Below are 24,624 nucleotides of genomic sequence, written 5' to 3'. Positions count from 1 at the left end.
CAGATGTTGTGCACTCTAAATCCCATTGTCCCCAACCAGCACAGCCAATGGTCAGGGGTGATGGAAGCTGTAGCTCAGAATGTCTGGAGAACACCATCCTGATCTGGTCAAACCAGGAGAACACCCCTGGTCTACAGCAATGGAGTGGATTACAAGCGTCCTTCCTTCAGGCTCTCCTTCCATGATGCCATGTCTTACAAGCAGGGCCAGTTTTAGGTTTGATGAGGCCCTAATCTACTGAAGGTAATAGGGCCCTTTATATGTCCAGCTGTCCTTTGTCAGCAACAAATTGTCGCTGTTTTTTGTGTTGAATATATGCTATATGTGAATTTATGGACCTAATTTATGGACCTAAAGCCATTTGCACATTACAAAATATGTATTATACCAAATAATTGTTATATTTTGGAAATGTACATCCAGTTTTTTTTCTTTAATTTTTTTGGGGGCCCCCAAGAGAGTGGGGCCCTAAGCTATAGCTTGTTTAGTTTATAAGTAAATCTGGCACTGCTAACAAGGGAACACTGCCTACCTGCTACAGAACCACAATCTGTTGCAAGGGGTTTCTGGTACATATTCAGGATTGTCTACTTCATTTGTATGGGGCAGCAGTCAGGCCTGTTGGGTCTCAGCTTAACTGAAAATGTCCTCCAGGACAAGGGTTGGAAACTTGTGCTGCCCCCCCCCCAGGTTGCTAGAGTACAGTTCTCATAACCCTTGGCTGTTGGCCATGCTAGCTGAGCCCAATGGGAATTGGAGTCAAGCAAGCGCTGCAGGGCCACATGCTTCCCCAACCCTGATCTAGAGCAGGGTTTCCCAAACTTGGACCTCCAGCTGTTGTTGGACTACAACTCCCATCATCTCTAGCCAGCAGGACCAGTGGTCAGGGACGATAGGAACTGTAGTCCAAAAACAGCTGGAGACCCAAGTTTGGGACATCTTGATCTAGAGCAATGTTCTTCAACCTCAGGTCCCCAGATGCTGCTGGACTACAGCTCCCATCATCTCTGACCATTAGACTAAGCTGGCTGGGAAATGATGGGAGTTGTACTCCAAGTGCTATTAAGTATAGAAAGAGAATATGGGAATGAAAATGTATTTCGACACAAGTCACCTTCAACTGTATTCCTTAAATAGTAGTAATTTAGCTGGGGCAGAATTTAGGGAGGCAGTTGAGGCTAGTATTCATCTAAAGTCATGGTCATGTTTCTGATGGTAAGAGCTGTTTGACAGAGGAACGGACTCCCTTGGAAGGTGGTGGACTCAGGGGCATAGGAAGGGTGGGGCGATAGGGGTGCTCCGCCCTGGGCAGCACGATCCCAAGGGTGCCATTGCGGCTGCTCCCCCACCTACGCCGGGCACCCCGCCCCACAGGGAGCGTGCCACGCCCCCAGATCGCACATCACGGCCCTACGGGCAGCGCACCATGCCCCCCCCGAATGTGCACCAGCCCTGCCCCTGCCTGCTCTCCACCCCCGGTGCCGGAGCATGAAGCTCTGCCACTGGGTGGACTCTCCTTCATTGGAGGTTTTTAAGCAGAGTTTGGATTGCCACCTATCAGGAATGCTGTAGTTGAGCTTCCTGCATTGCAGGGGGTTGGACTATTTGACTCTCAGGGACCCTGCCATCTCTACAATTCTATGATTCCATGGTTTGGCTTATTTTGATGAGTGCAGAAAGCCAATATGAAAAAAAAATGGAAGGTGCAATTTTAAAAGTAAGCAAGCAAACACTACCACCTCCACTTGTCAGGCTCTACCTGGAACACTGTTTAAAAGAATTTAGAAGTTAAATACTGGTGCTGTCCTCTTAGTTACAGGATGGGTATGAGCTCTGAAAAAATTGGAGTCTACTGATGTACAGAAATAATGGGGAACCTTGGCCCTCCTAATGAATGATGCTCTTCTACCCCCATCAGCCCCAGCCAGCATTGGCAATGGTCAGCGATTATGGGAGTTGTAGTCCCATTTGGAATTAATAATAATAATAATAATAATAGTAATAATAATAATAATAATAATATTTATACCCCATCCATTTGGCTGGGTTTCCCGAACCACTCTGGCCAGCTCTCAACAGAATATTAAAAACACGATAAAACATCAAACATTAAAAACTTCCCTAAACAGGGCTGCCTTCAGGTGTCTTCTAAAAGTCAGGTAGTTGTTTATTTCTTTGACATCTGATTAGAGGGTGTTCCACAGGATGTGTGCCACTACCGAGAAGGCCCTCTGCTTGGTTCCCTGTAAGTTCACTTCTCTCAGTGAGGGAACCACCAGAAGGCCCTCGGAGCTGGATCTCAGTGTCTGGGCTGAACGATGGGAGTGGAGATGCTCCTTCAGGTATACTGGGCCGAGGCTGTTTAGGGCAGGCATCCCCAAACTGAGGGCCTCCAGATGTTTTGGCCTACAACTCCCACGATCCCTAGCTAACAGGACCAGTGGTCAGGGATGATGGGAATTGTAGTCCAAAACATCTGGAGGGCCGAAGTTTGGGGATGCCTGGTTTAGGGCTTTAAAGGTCAGCACCAACACTTTGAATTGTGCTCAGAAACGTACCGGGAGTCAATGTAGGTCTTTCAGGACCGGTGTTATGTGGTCTCAGCGGCAGGTTCTCCATCCCTGACACAGATCACAGGAGCATCCAGCTGGTGGTCAGCTATTGTTCAGGTAACCCAGCTCCAGGTTGTGAAGGACATTGCACTGATGCTCCATGGCAAATGTGAATACATTTTCTTGAAGGGGACCATAGGGCTATTTCTATGGGTCTGGGAGGATGTGATGGGCCAGAGACAGGAGCAAACATGGCCCCAAACATGTCTGAGCCCAGTGCTTCTAGGCACACTTTCGTAAAAGTAAACAGGATTGCAATATCTTCACTGAATTGTTTTCACAAGTGAAATGAATTAAAATGAAAAGGGGAAGTAAATAAACAAAATACCTGGTGGTGTACAAAACATCGGCGAATGCTTACTGAAAGGATACTCTGTGAGGAACCAGAACATTTGAGATGAATCATTTAAAAATTAAGCTGACACTGTTCTTCTAATCCAAAGTAAATACCTCCTGCCTCAGTAAAGTCTATGGGTACATCTTGTGCACTTGGAAGGTCAACATATCCAGCTGTTGTAAGCAAGGAAGCTGTGGTGTGAACTTTTGAGCGTGTCCCTGAGTTTGTCTCTCACTTCTCTTCCAGCTTGAGAATTTGATTGTTGTAAGCATAACAGTGGAGGGGCGAAAGGCTGCGCTGACCTTTTGAAGGTGGGATGGATTACAGAGTCCCCGGGGCAGTGATCAATGGAGAGATACCTGCACATGCCTCTGCGGAGGAGAAGAAGAAGAAGAAGAAGCAAGAAGCAAGAGATCAAACACTAGAACGCGACCACTGGAACAACAAAATGGAATATGTGCTCTCTGTAGCAGGAGAAATCATCGGCTTGGGGAACGTCTGGCGGTTCCCTTATCTCTGCTACAAGAATGGCGGTGGTAAGTGCAGCTCTTGCCCAGCAAATTTACATCCCATCTGCTAGATGTCTCTACTGTGTCACTTTCCTATTGACACACTCAGGTACGCGCCCAATAATGCCAGCTGAAGCAAGCCAAGTGCCATCCTTTTTCAGCATACGAAATGTTTTGCAAAATTTATGCCATTTATCTTCACAGCACCCTTATGTGGTAGGTTAGGGTGAGAGAGAAAGAGGAACTTGGACAAAACCACCTAAGAGATTCCTCTTCAAACCCCAGTACAGGTACAAGGTGTGTGTGTGTGTGTGTGTGGGACTTAAGATGCAGCCAGTGACTTGCACAATTTCCCCCTAAATACTGTTTGTGTCCTTGCGAGCTAAGTGTCAAACCACATACAACATGAGATCTCCCGACATTACTAAATAGAATAAATGAATAAATATTCACGCAACTATAAAGGCCTTTCTTTTTTTGACTGAAGCAATGGTGCTGAGGTTCTTGGTGAACTTTTCCTTCTTGTGTCATTTTCCACTCCCACCCCATCAAAAGAAAAAAGAAGAAGGAGGTACACACAGACCATGCTTAAAACAGAAATGGGCAAACTAACCCCAACCCCATCCCCACTAATTCCCCTGGCACACCACCCACTATTCCATCACGCAGCACAAAACCTCCAGATAAAAACCTGGCAAACCAAAGGCCTATATCGCCTAACAGACTTCTATAAAAATAACAAACCCTTGTCAACACAAGAAATACAAGACAAACTAGATAGTATCTGCAATATACAAAATACTACTCCAAAATCCCAGGAACCCCCTAGATGTAATTAAAAAAACAATGGTAGGACGATATAGGCTATGAGATTAACCCCACTCAGTGGACCAGAATGTGGTCTAACCCCCCCCTTTAAATCCATATCAATGAAAAGAAAAGAACTTACTCTGAAACTCACCTACAGGTGGTACCTAACACCAAGGAAATTAGCGCTAATACGCCCGGGAACCTCACCAAAATGCTGGAGAGGGTGCACCTCCACAGGCACATACCTCCGCATGTGGTGGGAATGCCCCCAAATCCAACTATTCTGGACAACAGCCATACAAGAAATATGTAAAATAACTATGCAAGTATTAGAATTGGCCCTACTGAACATCTTCCAGGACAATAATGCCTACTCACATCACCAAAGAACTCATAACCCACCTACTCTCTGTGGGAATGTTAGGGATATGGATTAGGACAGGCATCCCCAAACTTCGGCCCTCCAGATGTTTTGGACTACAATTCCCATTATCCCTGACCACTGGTCCTGTTAGCTAGGGATCATGGGAGTTGTAGGCCAAAACATCTGGAGGGCCGCAGTTTGGGGATGCCTGGATTAGGATATATTATTAGATAGATCCTATCCAAGCTTGTGTTAGCAAGCTTCTAATATCAGCAGAGTGACATTCCCCTTTTGTGCGCAGCAAAGCATGAGCGTTAGGTTTGTTAGAACCTCTGCAACAATATTACACTTCAATATTATACTTCCTGGCAAATCCCCTTTGTCCCTCTTAAAAGAAATACACACAATACGACACAATAGTATTAAAATAAGATAGAGTTTACTCACATGACATCCTGAGTTAACAGCATAATCTCAGAAAGGCAGGCTTACGTAGAAAAGTTACAAGTATGTACATCTGGAGTCTACTTAGTAAAGTGAGGCTCCATCTGGTCTCTCTCTTGGCAGCAGGCCAAGAGGGAGAACCATCCTAACTGGAGATTCTCTGGAGATGTGTTCCCGTTGAAGGAGAAAAGCCTAAGAGAGAGAATGGCTGCTGGCTAGGGGCTTTTGTCTACCAGCTAATCCATCTCATCTGCATATCTGGAGGAAAAGGAACTGAATTTAGTCAGGTGTCCCTCCAGGTGAGTTCCTGTTAGTGGACACTCTAGGAACTGTTGTGACTTGTCTGCCCCAGTGTTCCATCCCACACCCTCAGCAACCAGAAACATCATAACCAGACACTGGAGAGACCTGTCAGGAGTAAGCATAGGCCAATGGTACCAAACAGTATGGGAAACAGCCTACTAGAAAAATTAACCAATAAACTGAAACTGACATGGGGACATATAAAAAAAGATGCCTTCACCACGGTATGGCTCTCCTTTATCACATACACAGCCCAACAAGACAACGACAAGAATCCATCAACAACAACCTGATTCAAGAACACCCACTCACACACGAAAACAAAGTTCACCACAGCCAATCACAAACAAGCAACCACACCCTAGGGCCAACCCCAACCTCTCTCACCACCAAAGGAATACAAGCGAATAGTAAAGAGAACCTGCACAAATGACACTGACACAAAGCCCCACACATACATTAAGTAAAATAGAAACACCATCTCCCGACCCCACCCCCACCCACCATGGCCCCCTCCACCTCCCCCCTTTTCTTCCTAATGTAACCCTAATGTCTCAACAAATGAAACTGACCTATGAAAAATGTAACTTGAAAAAAGAAACATTGTGCATACCTTTGCAAACCAAAAAATCTTTAATAATAATAAAAAAGGAAAAGGAAAAAAAAGAGCAGCTATTAACCCTACAAGCAGAAACAAAATGGACAAAGTTGAATTCAACAAAGTCTTACTCAGAGTAGACCCATTGAAATGGATGAACCTAAGTTAGTCATGTTTGTTTATTTCAGTGGGCCTACTTTGAATAAGGACTAGCATTGTGGGAGAGGAGTTATTGGTTTGTTTCTGCTCATGTCATGTGCGCACGCCACGCGGCTTGCGCCGTGATGTAAGCACAGTGCACGGCATTTGCACATCATGACGGGATATTGAGGGCTCCCCCTAGCTGGCGCCCCTGTGTCCCAGGCTGCATGTAACAGACTTAACTGTGGCTTCATGGCTTCTTTCCTCACTCATGCAAAAGAAGCGAAAGGGATGCATCTGTGTGCCCAGAGCTCATTAGTATTTATGAAGCCTGGTTTTGATTGTCCAAACATGGCCACTGGCTTCCTGTCCCTCTATGGATGCTTAATTTACAAGCGAGTCTAGGATGACTGCTTTGTATAACTGAAATGGTGTTGAAATGGTTGCTGTATTTATTTTCCATGCTTGAATTGATCTGTTTCAGAAGGCACATTCTGCATTCCATGGCCATTTTCTCCTACTGCTTTTTTCTCTACGCTGTGTCCGTGTGTCTGTCTCTCACTCACAAATGTCCATAGAGAACAATCCCTCATGCATCTGAAGTGAATGTGTGTCCACGAAAGCTCATGCCATAACAAATTAGCTAGTCTTTAAGCTGCTACAGGACTTTTACTGTAAAAAAAACAACCACCTCACTAATCTTGACAAGAGCCGGGAAAGCCAGGCTGAGTTATTGCTGTATTGAGGGAAGAGGGACTAAAAACCTGGCTATAACATTATGGCTCTGTAATAAGGTTACCAGACGTCCCCATTTCCCAGGGACAGTCCCTGGATTTACAAATCAGTCCTCATACAAACCCATTGAAGTTGAAAAATGTCCCCGGATTCATTGAAAAAAATCTGGTAGCCTTACTCTGTAATGAGCTAGCGTCCCAAAAATGACCCCAAAAAAGACAGGAATGGCTTTGAAGCACTGATTCCCCTCTCCTCCTCCCTTCCTCTGTTGGGAGCCCCATCTAGTCAAATTAGTAGAAATAGTTCCTTGCATGAAGGAAGAAATAATTTTGTGTTCCCACTAAAAGCAGGGTTTTCCCCCTTCCCTTCCCTATCTTTTGGAATGAGAGGACAGCACAACTCCTTTCCACAACATTACAATTTTGCCTCACATGGTGCATAGTCCTAAGATGTAATGCAGAGAGTTGCCAAGGAGATGTCTTCTTTTACTCTGTCCTTAGAAAGTTCTCTCTGACACACACTTGTTTACTTGTGAGTAAGGATGAGGGAGAAATTTGATTCAGGACACATTGAAGGATTGTTCAAGAAGGATACTGAAAAGCTGGAAGGTGTCCAGAGGAGGGCAACCAAAATGGTCAAAGGCCTGGAAACGATGCCTTATGAGGAACGGCTTAGGGATCTGGGTATTTTTTAGCCTGGAGAAGAGAAGCTTTAAGGGGTGATATGATAGCCATGTTCAAATATATAAAAGGATGTCATATAGAGGAGGGAGAAAGGTTGTTTTCTGCTGCTCCAGAGAAGCGGACACGGAACAATGGATTCAAACTACAAGAAAGAAGATTCCACCTAAACATTAGGAAGAACTTCCTGACAGTAAGAGCTGTTCGGCAGTGGAATTTGCTGCCAAGGAGTGTGGGGGAGTCTCCTTCTTTGGAGGTCTTTAAGCGGAGGCTTGACAGCCATATGTCAAGAATGCTTTGATGGTGTTTCCTGCTTGGCAGGGGGTTGGACTGGATGGCCCTTGTGGTCTCTTCCAACTCTACGATTCTATGATTCTATGAAAGGAGAACCCACCTAACACTTTCTGAAACAACATGCAAACCAAAACACAGTAAGATCCACACGTCTCCAAATTTTGCCAGGCACATACTAGGATAAAACGTCCATAAAATGTATATATTTCTGAAAACAACATATAAGCATGTGCAGGATTAGGGAAAAATAATTTGTAAAAATGTGTATTTTAGGGGAAGCTGCATACAAATGTATGTACTGGAAGAAATTCACAGTACAATGCTGACAAATTTTTTATGAGATCTTTTAATTTTTTTGCAAAGGTGGAGAAATGAATTTAAGATGGGAAAATGAGGTACTGAAAGAAACTGAAATTGACAGATTCTCCCATCTGTCCTTGTGGGGCATTCAAAATGATGTAGGCAAGGGGTGGAGAGGCTTGTTATGAGTCTCATGGTGATGTCACAAGAAGACATGCATGAAACTGTCATCCACAAAACAAAATATGTTGGGGCGAGAGAATTAGTTTTCCAGCAACTTGTGTTTCCCCTCACAATGGAAGCATGTACTGGAGAACATTATATAGGTGGGTTAGTGAGGGCCATCATTCGCTGCCATACCTGCTTAAAAAAAGGGCCCATGGTTTTCTTTTTATGTGTTTTTTTTTAAAAAAAAGTCAATAAAATATTTTCGTCTCTCTTTATAGTAGTACCACTGGTGTGATAAGTTGCTGTTTGGAGATAATAGGTGTTCATCTCAACCAGCTCCACTGAAGTAAAAAGTGCAGTAATTGTCTTAGAATCATAGAATCATAGAATCATAGAGTTGGAAGAGACCACAAGGGCCATCCAGTCCAACCCCCTGCCAAGCAGGAAACACCATCAAAGCATTCTTGACATATGGCTGTCAAGCCTTACTGTCTTAGTAAGATTTTAAATCCAAAGAGTTGTATAATATGAATACAGAAGTTTTTCTCTCCAGTTAAGATAATTTTGCAGCATAAGAACCTATTATAATAAAGTTTCCTTTAGAACACTCAACAGGAGTCATCTGCCACAGGTACGCTCTGCGCTGTTGTGTGGGTTATGTATTTGTTCTGGGAAAAAATTACCTAGAGACCTATTTGGGAATTGTTCTCCTTGTTTGGTTTGATAATTATTTACTTAATCTGACTTTCTGGAAGCTTGTAGAAAAACAGGTTAGAAGGAATTGGTACTTGTAAGAGTTATCGGCGAGTAGATTTATGAACTCTGGTCTGAAATCTTTTGGATTTGCCTTAGAGGCCTACCTAAACCGCTTTCCCACCCTGACACCATGAAGGGGATTAGCTACTTCCATGCCGGCTTTCCTTTTTGTTTCTCTTTCTGCTTGAGAATTTTGTTTTTGAGGATGGATTAGAGGGGAGGCTTGTTTTTATTTTTGTGAGGCTGGAATGTTCCTAAACTTGGGTTCGCCAACAACCCTATGCATGCTTACTAAGAAGCCCCATTGTTACTTCGGGAACAGGCAACATGGTGCACTTCAAATGTTGCCTGACTATCAACTACGCTAACTCCCATCAACCCCACTACGATGGCCAATAGTCAGGGATGATTTCAATATTTATTTTAAACCATTTTTATACTGCTTAATATATAAAATTTCTCTTGGTGATGCATATCCTCTAACACCTTGATGGCAAAATCCAAGACACAATATTCCCAGACGCCATCTTCCTGTTTTTTCTCAAGAGAATGTTTTGGATGTCTTGATCTCGTGTGGTTTTGCACCACAATCTTGCCCCCCGAAAAAGAGCTTTTTTCAGGCACGGTGCTCCAAAATGTGTATTTTTGGGGCGCTGCACAAGATCACAGCCTCAGGAAATAATTGTGGTGTGCAATTGCGTGAGATCATGGCATCAAAAATGGCCAACATTCTCTCACGACAAAAGAAAAACCACAGGGTGTCTTGATTTTTCCAGGACACTTTTGGGGTATGGTGATGTACAACAAAAGAAATCAAACCAAAGCAATTATTGCAAAAATATACAATGGAACCATCAATACAAATTGGAAATCAATACAATAGTAATAAATATACACTAGTAGCAATACTGTAATTGAATACTGATGGTGAATGCTCCTATCCACTCAACCACTTTTGAGGAGTTTTCTTTTTTCTTTTTTACAGTCAAGTGGTATACTGTATAAGTTTTATTAAATAAAGAAGTAGAAAACCTGCCCTTCATATCATGTTGCTTTAAATGTATGGTGTTGAATGTGGCCATAGTCCCTCTGCCCCATAGACACCCCACTGACACTCAGCTCAAACTTGACATACATGTGGATCTCGCTATTGGTTCCATTCCTTGTTCCTTTAAAAAATGACCCAGCATCATGTTTTAATTGGATCCTGGATTTCTCTTTCAGCAAGAAAAAGGAATCACCTTTCAGCTGGTATTCTTGACTAAACTGAATGGTACATGCCCTTTTAGCACAAAAAAGCAATGAAAAACATGGAGGATACCAGCCCAGTTTCTGCTGTCAGGCTTAGTAAAGCATCCTCCTTTACCATTGGCTAGGAACAGAGGAAGGGAGCCAGAGGAGTGACCTCGCCTCCTTCTACCTCCAGGGTCTGAAAGCTCATTGCTTCCATAGCAGTCACAGCCTCCTGCCATGCCAGCTTGGTATGGACTTCAGTCAAAGGGCAGGGAGCCCAGCTCAGCCCGCTAAGAGCTGGAACCGTTAAAGGGATTTCGGAGCAAATTAAAGTTAATTGTGATTTTCCAGTCAGTTAAATATTGGCTTGATCCTGGAACGGATGGAGGTGTTGAAAGTGGCTAGCAATTAATGCCAAGGAGCAGAGTCTGCATCTGTCCAAACCTGGACACAAAAGGCGTTAGAATTGCTTTAATTCCTTCCCTTTTCAGTCAAAATGTTAGTCATGGGAGAAAGGTTGTTTTCTGCTGCTCCAGAGAAGCAGACACGGAGCAATGGATTCAAACTACAAGAAAGAAGATTCTGTTTGCTCAATGGTACTTGGCCCACCCACCCCCCCTTTCATGCCTCTAACCAACCAGACTAGATTTGGGGAGGACATGAGGTGGGAAGGAGTTGGGGGGGGAGCCCTGTTGCAGAAATCCTTGCGTTGATGGGACATGTTTGTTGGGTACTGCCCCATATGCCACAGGGGGGCACCAGTTTGAATGTTGCTGAATAGGTTGTGATTAGCATCTTTTGACTGCTTTAATGCTGGGCCAGCATCAAATATGAACACCATTTGATATTACATGACAACTACTGAATGCTGTCTAATATTAACTATAGTTGCAAGTCAGCTGTAAAAAATAACTTGCAAGAAATCCTTGGGTGGCAGCAGTCAAGCACTGTTGAGTACGGAATACCATGTTGTATCAAGTATCAAACATTATCCTGGTATCAAATAATGAAGCCAATATTGTATATAAAATATAGATATTCAATCCTGAGTAAGTATCTGCTAAACGATAAGAGTATTCCAAGAATATCTTCAATATGTTCAAAGTTCGCAGAGCAAAATATTGTGTAGAATAGTTGGGAGCAGATTTATTTGGGCTCTTAAGACCAATGAATGCTTTGTGCAGAGGGTTAAGTTAGACAGTGTTTTTGTTCCACAGCTAACTCTGTGATGTTAATAAACTCATTTTTTAAAAATGCAATTTGTCTAATCAAATACAATCACAGTTGCATTTGTCTCATCCTGATCAAAGGTTTGAACCTTCTTGTTCTGCTACGAAGTAATCAAAACCATATTTGTTGTAGTCTGAGCTTTCTTTCTAAGAACCATGCTAAACCTGCTCACTGAGCCATTGGGTCAATGTGTCCACAAGCTTTAACATTTTGCTGGCAGAATTGTAATACAGAAAGTGTATTGCTGTTGGTTGGCCCAAACCCAAGGGATGATCTTCAGACACCTCTGAGGGTCAAACTACTTCAATTTTGTGGTTAGCAAACATATCTTTTTAAATAATAATAATAATAATAAAGTTGGGTTTTCTTAATATAACAAATGAACAACAAAAACATGAACATTCGCAGAAATAAATAAATAAATGCCCCTCCCCACTTGGCTCTTTGTCATCACCATAGCTTCCTGTTTTGAAAGCCTGAGCAATGCATCTAACACCTCCATGTGTTTCTGAACCTGTAGGTGCCTTCTTCATCCCCTACCTCATCTTCCTTTTCACCTGCGGGATCCCAGTATTCTTCCTGGAGACGGCACTTGGGCAGTACACCAGCCAGGGAGGTGTCACTTCCTGGCGGAGGCTGTGCCCTCTCTTTGAAGGTGAGTTGGGTATGATGGGGCCAGCTTGTTTGCTAGAAAGTCTGTACTGTACCACCTTTTGCACGAAAGGAGCCTATCTTACACAGGGCATCCACAGGATTTTCTGGGCCCGGTACACTTACACGTGGATTGGACCCTCTGTCTGGCTTCCAAAAGGGGACACATATTTGCATAACATTTCCATGCACTTCGTATCACGTGAAGATCTTTATGCTCTGTGGCAGGTGGGGTGGAGGGCCCTAGCATGAATTAGAGGCCACGCTCAAGGAAATAAGATGTGAACAGATAAACCCTTTGCCTCCCTGCGCACCCACAAGATTCAGCTGGGGGTGTCAGCATTCACATGCAGATGTCAACATTTGCCCAATTTTGGATGTTTGCTGTAGCATTAGCACCAGATCATCGTGCATCGGCACTATTTCAGGTTTTAAACGACTACTGTATGTCTCTTGCAACAGCACCACTGCCTGCTTCTTGAAGCTTGCTTGAGAGTGATACCTGTCAGTCGAAAATGCAGATGCCCCTCAGATCACTGTTGTGGAGGCAACAGAGTGTGGCTGAAGTGACCACAGGAATCTCAATTTTTATAAAAGAGGAAAATTAACATGATGAAAAGGGAAAACAGAAGTTCAGGTTGCACATTAGCTGAAAGAAAATGTTAAATGTAGATGTTTACTGATTACATGAAAGGATCTACCAGGTTGGGGGAAATTGTATAAATGCAGTGCCAATCAGCATGGGGTGGGTGCTAATCAAAGATCTTCCTTCTTCTTTTTGTTTTGCTCTGTAAAAATGCATGCTTATGTCTACTTTTTATGCTTGTTTTAAATCAAAGATTCCCCCACTCTCTTCCGGCTGGGGTAAGGTCTGTTGGGAATCTGAGATGAGATACCCACACAGCGGAAGTTGCCTCCAGGTCCAGTCACCACACAGAGGCAGCTTAGAGCCCCAACTAGTCTACTGCTGCAGAAGATAAAGCTTCAGTAATACAGTTCTGGATGCTGATATGACTGACCCGGACACACAACACACCTTGGCACAGATGAGCTGGCATGCATTAATCCAGGCACCCCCAAACTGCGGCCCTCCAGATGTCTTGGCCTACAACTCCCATGATCTCTAGCTAACAGGACCAGTGGTTGGGGAAGATGGGAATTGTAGTCCAAAACATCTGGAGGGCCAAAGTTTGGGGATGCCTGCAATCCCTTACATACCGGTAGATGATCCTGGGCTATTGCCATAGCAACTGGCTTGGCTGGCCTTGCACCTCTGGCCTTTTCTAATATATAGGGTTATTTGTGCTCATGGAGGAAATTAACACCTTCCTCATGCCCAATTCCTCCAACAAGGGCTGCCGTGCCAAAATTAAGACATAAGGCATCACTTTGGAACTAGTATAAAGTACCAGAGAAAAGGGGGAGCATCTACTTGTTTTCCTGTAGAATTGTAAGATTCTAGAATATATGACACCTGGGAAATGCAAAGTGCATAAACAGGTACAGGGAAAATTAAAAAACTAAGTGGAAATGAAACCAAGGGGAAGACATGGTGAATGAAAGGAACACCCAGAATGGTGAATGGAGCACTTGAGAAAATGGGAAAGAAAAGTTGATGTATCCTGCAATGAGAATGCATCCCCTATGGGGATTTTATGAAAATTATGGATCAGGGCAGGCGTCTCCAATCAGCCTCAACCAGCATGGCAAAAAGTCTGTTCTGAATCCCCTATCCTTCAGATTCAGTGGATGACACCTCCCCCTCCCTCAATATCTAGTATAATGGACCCCTTCACTTTCTGATCAGATGTTTGCATGATTTGAAGGTTACTCAAAATCTGGATCAAATGGCAAGTTGAGGCTAAAAGGTTCCTGGGTAATTAGGGACTCTTGATTTATTTCTGCTTCATTCCAGGACAAATTACTGTGTTAATCATAGCCTGGCAGTTAGCTCAGGTAGGTAGAAGTGGATGGAGTTCATTATTCACTGTAACATTGTAAGCAAAGGGCTGTTGGAATTTCTTGCCCGTGTAAACAAAGGCAGTTGTTTCATTGCAATCAAGAACAACTGATAGCCAGCTGACTTTAGCAAAGGGAACTTCCAAGTCCTGGGGGCCAAGTGCAGTCCTCCAGCAGATTATATTTGTCCCTCAGGACTCTTCCTCAAGCCACACACCACCTCAAGGGGCCAAACACTCCTTTGCCTGGCTGGAATGAACCCTTGAACCCTTTGTTTGCATGGAAGGAGAATGGAGAGGGGTGTTATATGATGCGTAAGTGTTTGTGTATAGAAACGACTGACTTTTGCAACTGGCTTGCCTACCACTGGGATGCAACCCAGGGGCAGATCTACTATGAAACTTAAGAAGCCATTAATCACAGAGGGGCCCCAGAAGCAACTTAATTCATGCATGTATATAACATTTCCCTAATTCTCCCTCCCTCCAAATAACTTGAAAACTACAAGGCATGGGAAATATTTATTCACTGCAGTGACTTTGACATGTGAGATAATCCAGTATAGCAATTTTAATCAAGATCTGAGATGTCGTAGTTATTATTATTACTAAAAATAATTGTGGGTAACAGAGTGGTTACCGAGACCTCATTGCTGGTTGCAAAGGGGGCCCCATAACAGTTCGAGCTTCAGGGCCCCCCAAATGTAGGTGCAAGCCTGAGAAAACAAAACCACCCTGGCTTTATTACTCCAATTAATTTTCTTAAAATCCCCACCCACCCCTGTTTCTTTTGTTCACTCTGCAGGAATTGGTTATGCTTCCCAGGTGATTGTTGTACTACTTAATTTCTATTACATTATTGTTCTGGCCTGGGCCTTGTTTTACCTCTTCAGCTCATTCACCATAGACCTTCCGTGGGGCAGCTGTGATCATGAGTGGAACACAGGTAATCTGGAGTCCCTCCCTTGCTGTTCTGCAAGATGCTTAGTATTACTTTGTACTGACCCCCCACCCCCGCTAGCAATAACCATCTACAGTACTTCAATTTCCGTCGTGACGTCAACCCTTTGGAACTCCCTGCCACACTCTTATTCTTCTGCCCCGCCTTCCCTGTAGGTGGTCAACCCAGCATATGCCCTCTGTGTGCATTAAACACAAACAAACCTCTGCCCACTTTTGACAAGGCGGTGCAGGCTGCCTTGCCTTGCCTTCTCTCCATTACATGTGGAAACGGATGTTGTTGCAGATGACGGGCTCAAATTTAACCCTAGCCCCACACAGGATTACTATTATGGGGGGCAGGAAGGGGGAACCACCTCTGAACTAGCTGTAGTCTTGAGCTGTTCAGTCCTGAACTTCATGGGTTCTGAAACAATCAAGAGTAGACAATCTTGTCTAGCAAAGAACTTGCCTCATCCTTTTTGTACACATATAGACTTGGCTGCCCAGTTACACTCATGAACAGCTATCTCAATCAGGTTTGGCGCCAAACTTTTGGGTGGGTGGGTTCGGCATGGTGCTGATGTTGGGCATCTCACCACGTGCTTGCCATCACCCACTGCTTCTCAGATGTGCTTCAGTGGTAGATGGTCCCCCCCTTTGCTGGACACTGATCCAAGGCCTGCTCTCTGTAGGATCCTAGCCACATGTGACACAGACTCTTTCTTTCCTGAGCATCCTATTGAGCTCTGCAGTTTTATTCATGGTCCTTTTTTTTTAATAAAGGAAAGTGGATTAGTTGCATTTTGTGGGGATGTCTTCCAGTTGTATGTTTTCACAGTTTCTGTCACTTGGGCCTGTCTTACAGAGAACTGTGTGGAATTCCAGAAGACAAACACTTCGCTAAATGTGTCGGCGGAAAATGCCACCTCTCCTGTCATAGAGTTTTGGGAGTAAGTGAAGATCCCTCCATATTCAGATTCCGGTTTCCGCAGCTATGACCAACCACCAGCCGCAGGAGTGTTCTTCTGTTGGGCGTGCAAAGTCTAAAGATCTCAATAGCTTGCATTGCTAACTGAGAAAAGCATGAACTGTGGGAATGGAATCTTGGTCTCTGAGCATCTTAACTCTTAATTTGCGATTTAAATCTGTTAAGTTCTACACAAAGCGGCCTTGGGTTTCTTGTCTATTCCTCACCTTTTGCATATTTTAAAAAACGTATTATGTAAATTTAAATGCATACCTTACCTGCAGGATGCAAGCTCTTAACATAAGGTCCACCCATCCAGTAACTTGTGGCAGTTGCTGTCTGCACCTTTGTACCTACCCAACAACGAGCCCCCTCCTCCTGATTCCAGGCACAAAAGCAATAATGGTTGTTTGCTCCCTTCTCATAGATCGATTGTACAAATACATAAATATAGATTTGTATATAAAACAGAAGAAGCAGTAAAGGAGGTGACAGGAAAGGGCTGCCACTGGAAATGACCCAGGAGCACATAATGTATGTTCCACCACAGTGAGCACATGGCACCTGTATGGTTTCAGAAGCAGTGCAGGAGTGGCACATTTTCGTAATCTAATCCTGTTTTTCCTCCACACATGCATTTACACCTCTGCACTCCCTTACCAGAGAGGACAATTAGGTCATTTCCATAGAAACCGCCCTTGCGTCTTCCTTTCTGAAATCAGCTATCTGCGTCAAATACTTGGAGGTTATTCAAACGCCCAACACAAAAATCCACAAAGGAGCACTGGAAGAGTGTGGCTTCTTTGGCGAGAAAATTTGTTTCAACTCATCATGGCATCAGATGTTTGTCAGGTTCATGGCGCTGCCCACCTGTCACAATTGACCTGTGGGGGTGGCAGGAGATAAAGTTTTGGGCCACAGGGCCAGAACTGCCCCCCCTCACTCCTGCTCTTCATCAACAAACAAATAGCTATCACGTATATATGCCCTTGATTTGAAGCATATTACAATGAATTCCTTAATGGATGCACAAAGAGGGAACTGCTCCATTTACTTGCTTGCTGTCACCTGCAGCAGTGCAAAGTCAGAATTGACGGTCAGTATGGGGACTTGCCAGAATAGGCTAAGTTTCTGTAAGTTTGCAGGCTACCAAAACATCAGGTTGGGGTTCCATAATCCAGAGGGGAATCTTTTGACTTGGGCGACAAAATAACTTGACTGGCCTTGAGAATTGCTCTTCATTTTGACCAGGCAGGTGTGGGGGTGAGGCGATTTGCCTCAGGCTGCAACATGGCTTGGAGTGGCCCAGCTCCTCCTGAGGTTCCCATGGGAACCCTCCATGACATTGCGAGGGGGTACCATGTGCAAAACAGTATATTCTGTGGGAAGTGGCCAGACTGGGAGATGTTACAAAGTGCACCCAGAAAAAAAATCAAGCCAGGCTCTGTTTCTTCCACAGGAGGAGAGTACTCAACATTTCTGATGGCATAGAGCACTTGGGAAGTGTGCGGTGGGAATTGGCTCTCTGTCTCCTGCTGGCCTGGATCATCTGCTACTTCTGCATCTGGAAAGGAGTCAAGTCCACAGGCAAGGTGGGCATATTTTATTTCTCTCTCTCTCTCCCCCCTCCATCACAATACAAACTACTTGTAGCCCTCTGCAGCTGATGGGCTTAACAACATGTTGCAGTACATTAATTGCGTGGCTATTAGCCACATCAAGGGTTTTAAATACACCACCCAGGAGAGGGTGGCATCAATGTGCAGGATGCCTAGTTATGGAAAGATTGCCACTCGTGCCTATTTTTCCTGTGTGAGTGACAGGCAGAAATTCAACTTGGGCAGCTTTTCCTAGAATGCAAACATAAGAACGGAAGGCGAGCTATATAGCATAGCTGTCAAGTTCTCCCTTTTTTAAAAAAAGGGAAAGTCCCTTATGCTGAATAGGCTTCCTCGTGAGAAAAGGGAAAACTTGACAGCTATGCTATATAGTGCAGCCTCCTGTTCTCACAGTGGCCAACTAGATCCTGCAAGCAGAACCCGAGCACAACAGCACTCTTCTTGCCTGTGATTCCTAGCAACTGGTATCCAGAGGCATACTGCGTCAGGCAGGCATTGTAGCTGGTAGCCATTGGTAGCCCTGTCTCCATGAATTTGTCTGGTCCTCTTTTGAAGATATAAAGATAGTGGTAGGCAGGAGGCAATGCCTGAACTTCCATCTGTTCTTAAACTTCAAAATCATCTTCATGGGGAGACCGTCTTTTCCCGATAAGGTGCAAACCACAGCGTGGTTATTAGGCCAGAAGGAATCAACACATGCGTGGCAAAGGTTTCCGTATTATTTTCCTCCGCTGCAAAATGAAATGAGAGTCTGCCCTGAGCCTTGACACTGTGATGAGAGACGGAGCGTTATCAACAGGTTTCTACCAAGCTCCCCGCTGCCACAACACCCCCAATAATGAAATGGAGATTTGTTTGTTTGTTTATTTGTTTGTTAAATGTATATCCTGCCCTTCCTCCCAGGGTAACAAACAGCAGCTGATGAAACACTAAGGACACCTTAAAAATTCCAATGCAGACGCAGACTGTGAACGTTCTCTGCTTGAAAGTCTTGTTGGCAGATGGGGGTCTTCAGGAGAGGGAATTCCAAAGGGTGGGGTCAAAACACTAAAGGCTTGGTTCTCATGTTGTGTGGAAACAGTGCTTTTTTTCTGGAGCTATTGAATGGTACGCAGTACTGGCACCTTTTCCCCACCTTTCAAATCTTGAAATAAAGTAAATAGAGGGTGGAGAGAGCAAGCAGGCAACCATGACTAAAAGGAGGATTGCAAAAAGCAGGAGGCTGAGGTGGCGAGGAAAAGGAGGGCCTTGTTCAGAGCTGTAGTTGCTGCTCTCAGTCGACAGGTTGCAACATTTCCCCTCAGCTGCCCCACAATGGCGCGCTCTCCCCCTAGACGTGCCGCTATGCCGCTGCCTTGCTGCGTGGCAAGCGGAAGGGCTAGTGTGAGCACCTCTTCCCTTCTGTGTTTGCTCGCTCTTTTCAGAAGGAGGAGGAGGAAGGTGGGATGCTGGGTGGGAAGAGCAGATGGAGCAAGGTGGGGGTGGTGGTTTGAAGAACGGGGAGGGGGCATGCAAAATGGGGCTTTAATTAATTGAGAGGTAACAGGAGACAGTGTGTGTGTTAGAGAAAATGGGGCTGGGGAAGAGGACCATAACTTTGTTTTCTGGAAAGAAAGTGCTGTGTGGAACAGATCTCAAATGGAGTGGGAAGAGAGTTCAAGAAAGGCGATGGAGGGCTGCTATGTGTGTGCTGGGTGCTCTACCTTGTTGCTCTTTGGGCATGGTAGAAGATGCTGCTCCATCTCCAGACAGTCAGCTGCCAGGCTGGACGGCTTCCGTACATGGAATCAGGAAGGAGATGCCATCTTGTGTTTTGCCTCAGGCAGCAAAATGTATTGGGTTGGCCCTGCTTGGAATGTAGAAAAATAAGACCAAACATGCTGATGGATAACTGATGTAGTGGGGGGAAAAAAACCCCATGTCTTGTAAAGCATATGCTATTTGAAAGCAAAGCTGGCATGCAACACAGAAACTCCGAAGAGAAGATCTAAGAATGGAAACTGTGAAAACGTGAAGTCTTCGGCACACATTCCCTGAATGGAGAGAGGCTGTTTACATTTTGCCTAGATACACTGCCCAGAGAACTTTGCTATGGAGAGGCATGCAGATATTTAATAAGTAAAATAAGCAACTGTTAGTAACGAAAAAGTAGCTCATGACTAACTAGAACAGATATGGGTAATCTATGGCCCTCCTAGATGTTGTTGGATTATAACTCCCTTCAAATCAGGCCAGATTATTACAATGGTCAGGGATGATGGAAGTTGTAGTCCCACAACTTTTATTGGGCCACCAGTCCCACAGCCTTCTATATGCAATGCCACAACATGCTCTGGACTGAGCTATGGCTCTTCCCTATTCAGGAAAAACGAAACAGCAATTATAAATTTACCATTCAATGCTTAAAATGTCTACAATTCCATTTTGTTCCACATTCCCTCCCCACTGCTAACATCTGTTGTCCAATTTCTCCTTAACATTTCAGCTGTCTTGTTTCATCCTTGGGAGGAATCTCTGTGTTCATATTTTATGTCAGTATAATAGAGTGCAAATGGATCTCCTTGTCTGGAATAATCCGGAAATAATCTAGGAATATCTCTTAAACTTTGGCTCATTAAGATAAACACTAAATTTTCATTGAGCTCCAAATGACCAAAAACAACCATGGCTTGTCTTCTTTCCCAACACATGCTGAGCTCCTGTTGTGTGAGGAAATGAACATGATGAAAGTATTCTCTTACAGCTTTTGAAGGCCCAAGAGGTCAAGGAAGGATTAAGGTAGGACAGGAAAAACACCCTTTCTAAAGGCATGTACACAGATGCTTATTCTGTGTTCCCTGTAGCCCACTTTCTTTGGGAAACATTGGTCTGTGTTATGACTACCTCTCCGTAGCTGATTTACAACCAGTGGCTATGGTTTTTGCATTTTCCTTTAAAAGTCATTGTGAGAATTCAACACTGTATTTGTTATGTACTGAGCTGAATCCTAGAACAATAGGATTCAGAATCAGCGGGAGCTACCCAATCCAACTCCAGGTGGAAGTGAATCCGCAACCTGATTGGCCTGCTGGAGCAGCCAATCAGGCGGCTGGCAGAAGTGAATCTGCTACCTGATTGGCCTGTAGGAGCAGCCAATCAGGCTGCAGGCAGAAGTCAATCCACAATATAATTGGCCCACAGGTGTAGCCCTGAAGTAGCCAATCACGCAAGGCCCATTGTGTAAATAATGTATATAAGCAGATGGTTTTGGGAAAAGAGCCATTCGTCTTCTCTTCTTCTCCTTGATGAATATGAGCTGAATAAAGAGCATGAAATTCACTCTCGACTCCGAGTATATTTCACTGGCGACGAAGGTGGGATCCTGCTGAGCTGACCGCCACCACGCACTGCACCGCAGCACCGCCACCTGCTGCACCGCTGCATCGCACCGTGCATCCAGGCTTCAGCTCCAGGACCCAAGGAACCCAGAATGGCAACCGACAGCAGCTTCTTGCCATTCAAACCAGCATCAGGAGACTGGGAAGGGTACGCCGCCCGTTTCAACTTCCTCCTGCAAGCGAAAGAAGTCACCAACGATGCCATGAAGAGGGCGACATTCTTCAGCGTCTGTGGAGAGGAGACGTTTGAAATTGCCCGGGCTCTCCTTGCACCTAGAGATGTCGCTACCGTCTCTTACAAAACAATAATGGAACGGCTGAAGGAGCACTTTTCACCACAGCCCTCGGTGGTAGCTTGCCGAAATGCCTTCTACGCAAAGCGGCAAGCCCCAGGGGAAACCGTAACTGGGTTTGTGACCTCCCTCCGCCAAGCCGCCCGGTTATGCAACTTCTCAGAGTTGGAGAACATGCTTCGTGACCGCCTCGTTGGTGGCCTGAGGGACGAGATGTTGCAACGACGCCTCTACGCCAAAAAAGACCTCACGTTCCAGATTGCTCTGGAGGAAGCCCTGGCAACCGAAGCCGCCGAGAGGTCAACGCAAGAGGCACGACCGGCCCCGCCATCCCAACCGAGGGTCTACCACGAAGACCTCACCGACGAATCCGAATCTGACAGGGAGGAAGTACACCGAGTACAGCGGCGCACTCAAGCAGCACACACACCACAGCAGCCTCGACGAGAAGGAGGGAACTGTGCAAGCTGCGGGGAGAACCACGAGAGGAGGACCTGTCGTTTCCGCAACGCAGAGTGCAGGCAGTGCAGAAAATTGGGACACATCGCCCGGGTGTGTCGGGCTCGACTCACCCGTCGACAAGCATCAGATGACCGACCCAGGAGCCCCAGGTCACACGGCACCATGCACCAAGGCAACTCGACGGAGATCACGGACTACCAGGTATTCCAGTTGCCCCATCCCAGCACAGAGAAAATTTATATAGAGGTACAGATAGAGGGAGCCCCATGCCGCATGGAGCTGGACACGGGTTCAACTCTATCCATAATCTCGGCCCGAACATTAAGGGAACTGTGCCCTAATGGGGGTCCCAAACTAAGGCCGGCCCCATTCACCCTCCGGGACTTCCAGAAACGTAAGGTCCCTACAATGGGGGTGGGGACCTTCAGGGTGCAATATCGAGGGCGAAAGCAACAATTGGACTTGCTGGTAGTTAAGGGCCCCTACGTTAGCTTACTGGGACTGGCATGGTTTGGACCTCTGGGGCTAGCCGTTACCGGGGTGAACCGCACTAGCTTACAAGTGGACGTGGACGCCATATGCAAAGAGTTTCCAGGGGTTTTCGATGGGGCATTGGGACGATATACAGGACCCCCCATTGCCCTACAGCTAGACCCCGCTGTACGACCCATCAGGCACAAGGCCCGCCGGGTCCCGTTCGCCCTGAAACCCCGCATAGACGAGGAATTGGACCGGCTCGTGGAGCAAGGAGTGCTGGAGCCGGTGCCCAACGCCCCCTGGGAAACTCCAATTGTCACACCCGTCAAGCCTAACGGTTCGGTCCGCATCTGTGCAGACTACAAATGCACCATAAACAAGGCTCTCACGGCCCATGCATACCCAGTGCCAGTGGTCAGCCATGTCCTCGCCACCCTGGCTGGGTCAAAAATCTTTGGCAAACTGGACTTGGCCCAAGCGTATCAACAGTTGCCTGTGGACGAAGCCACAGCAGAGGCTCAGACGATTGTGACGCACAGAGGGGCATTCAGAGTAAAGCGGCTGCAATTTGGCGTTAGCGTGGCACCAGGCATATTCCAGAATCTAATGGACTCTCTCCTTAAAGGGATTCCTGGCGTCACCCCCTTCTTCGATGATGTACTGATCGCCGGGCCCACACCAGAGGAATTTGAGGACCGCCTCCGTTCCGTCCTGCACCGTTTCCAGACGGCGGGCCTCAAGGTGAAGCGGGAAAAGTGTTTACTGGGAGTGCCGCAGGTGGACTTTCTGGGATTTAAGGTGGACGCAGAAGGGGTCCATCCAACCGGTGACAAGGTACGGGCCATTTGTGAGGCCCCAGCGCCCAAGAGCAAGCCCGAACTTCAGTCATTCTTGGGACTATTGAACTTTTACCATGCCTTCCTTCCCCATAAGGCAGTGGTAGCGGAGCCCCTACACAGACTCCTAGATAAAAGGGCCCCTTGGGTGTGGGGCCAGCGACAAAGGGCCGCATTCCAGGCAGTCAAGGACTTGCTCGTCTCGAACTCGGTCTTGGCACACTTCGACGAGAGGCTGCCAGTGGTGCTGGCATGCGACGCCTCTCCCTATGGCATCGGCGCTGTCCTGGGACACCAACTCCCGGATGGAAGAGAGGTGCCGGTGGCATACTTCTCCCAGACGCTTGCTGCAGCCGAACGAAACTACTCACAGATTGACAAGGAGGGTGTGGCAAGCGTGAAGGGCGTAAAAAAATTCCATGATTTCTTGTACGGGCGGCCCTTTACCATAGTGACTGACCACAAGCCGTTGCTTGGCCTGTTTGCCCCCGAGAAGCAGACCCCCCAAGTGTTGTCTCCACGTGTCCTCAGGTGGTCAATTTTCCTTGCCGGCTACCAGTATGCACTAATCCACCGCCCTGGGAAGGCGATGGGCCACGCAGACGCACTCAGCAGGCTACCACTACCAGAAACAGGCCCCGACCCAGCGCCTGCGCAAGAGGTTATGACCCTGGAGCTGCTTCCCGACCGACCCATTCAGGCACAAGAAGTTGCGCACCATTCCACAAAAGATAGGGTCATCTCCCGGGTCCTGGACTGGGTGTGGCGAGGATGGCCCAGCAGCAGCCCCGGGCCAGAATTCGCTGGCTACACAAACCGCAAACATGAACTGTCGGCCCACAAGGGGTGCCTGTTATGGGGAAGCAGGGTCGTTGTTCCCCAGCCCCTCCGCAAAAGGGTCCTCACAGCCCTACACGAGACACACCCAGGGGTAGTGAGGATGAAGGCCCTTGCCAGGAGTTATGTGTGGTGGCCGGGGATTGACAGAGAGATAGAGGCCTGGGTCCAACACTGCCAGACCTGCCAAGAATCCCGCCCGGATCCCCCAAGGGCCCCAGTCCAGCCCTGGGAGTCCGCCCGACATCCATGGTCACGCTTGCACGTGGACTTCGCTGGCCCCTTCCAGGGAAAAACATTCTTCATAGTGGTGGATTCCTACACCAAATGGCTGGAGGTCGCACTGGTACCGTCCACTTCTACGGCGGCAGCCATCCGGGTACTACGTAAGCTGTTTGCAACCCACGGGCTCCCTGACACCCTCGTCTCGGACAATGGAACCGCATTCACGTCAGAGGAGTTCCAGACCTTCACAGCGCAGAACGCCATCCGCCACATCCGCTCAGCACCATTCCACCCTGCCACCAATGGCCAAGCGGAGCGCATGGTGCGGACCACCAAGGACAGCCTCCGCCGCATAACACAAGGGGACTGGGAATATCGCCTTGCCGCATTTCTTCTAGCACAGCACAGCACCCCAAGCACAACGACGGGCCGGAGCCCAGCTGAACTACTCATGGGCCGGCGCCTT

General features: G+C 46.3%; 1 protein-coding gene and 1 long non-coding RNA gene across 3 annotated transcripts in view; one reads left to right on the top strand and one right to left on the bottom strand.

The window, feature by feature from the left end:
• LOC118090959 (sodium- and chloride-dependent GABA transporter 2) overlaps positions 1–24,624 on the top strand; it is a 46,371-nt gene that overhangs the window by 2,164 nt on the left and 19,583 nt on the right. The window contains exons 2-6 of the mRNA XM_035127395.3: positions 3,196–3,485; positions 12,035–12,169; positions 14,929–15,069; positions 15,931–16,015; positions 17,492–17,624. Of these exons, the coding sequence (XP_034983286.1) occupies positions 3,266–3,485; positions 12,035–12,169; positions 14,929–15,069; positions 15,931–16,015; positions 17,492–17,624 (714 nt within the window). The 5' untranslated portion in view covers positions 3,196–3,265. The remainder of the gene's footprint in view (positions 1–3,195; positions 3,486–12,034; positions 12,170–14,928; positions 15,070–15,930; positions 16,016–17,491; positions 17,625–24,624) is intronic.
• The window catches only part of LOC148684640 (uncharacterized), a 28,430-nt gene continuing 22,056 nt past the window's right edge, over positions 18,251–24,624 (bottom strand). The window contains exons 2-3 of one of the 2 annotated variants that reach the window (XR_015945903.1): positions 19,355–19,500; positions 18,251–18,382 (exon numbers count right to left, since the gene is read on the bottom strand). This is a non-coding gene — a long non-coding RNA (uncharacterized LOC148684640). The remainder of the gene's footprint in view (positions 18,383–19,354; positions 19,501–24,624) is intronic. The other variant, XR_015945902.1, reaches the window with a different exon arrangement.

Source organism: Zootoca vivipara, chromosome 9 (genome assembly GCF_965207765.1).
Source record: "Zootoca vivipara chromosome 9, rZooViv2.hap1.1, whole genome shotgun sequence".
Taxonomy (NCBI): domain Eukaryota; kingdom Metazoa; phylum Chordata; class Lepidosauria; order Squamata; family Lacertidae; genus Zootoca; species Zootoca vivipara.
The sequence above is the reverse complement of the archived record's forward strand: the minus strand, read 5'-3'. Positions and strand labels throughout refer to the sequence as shown.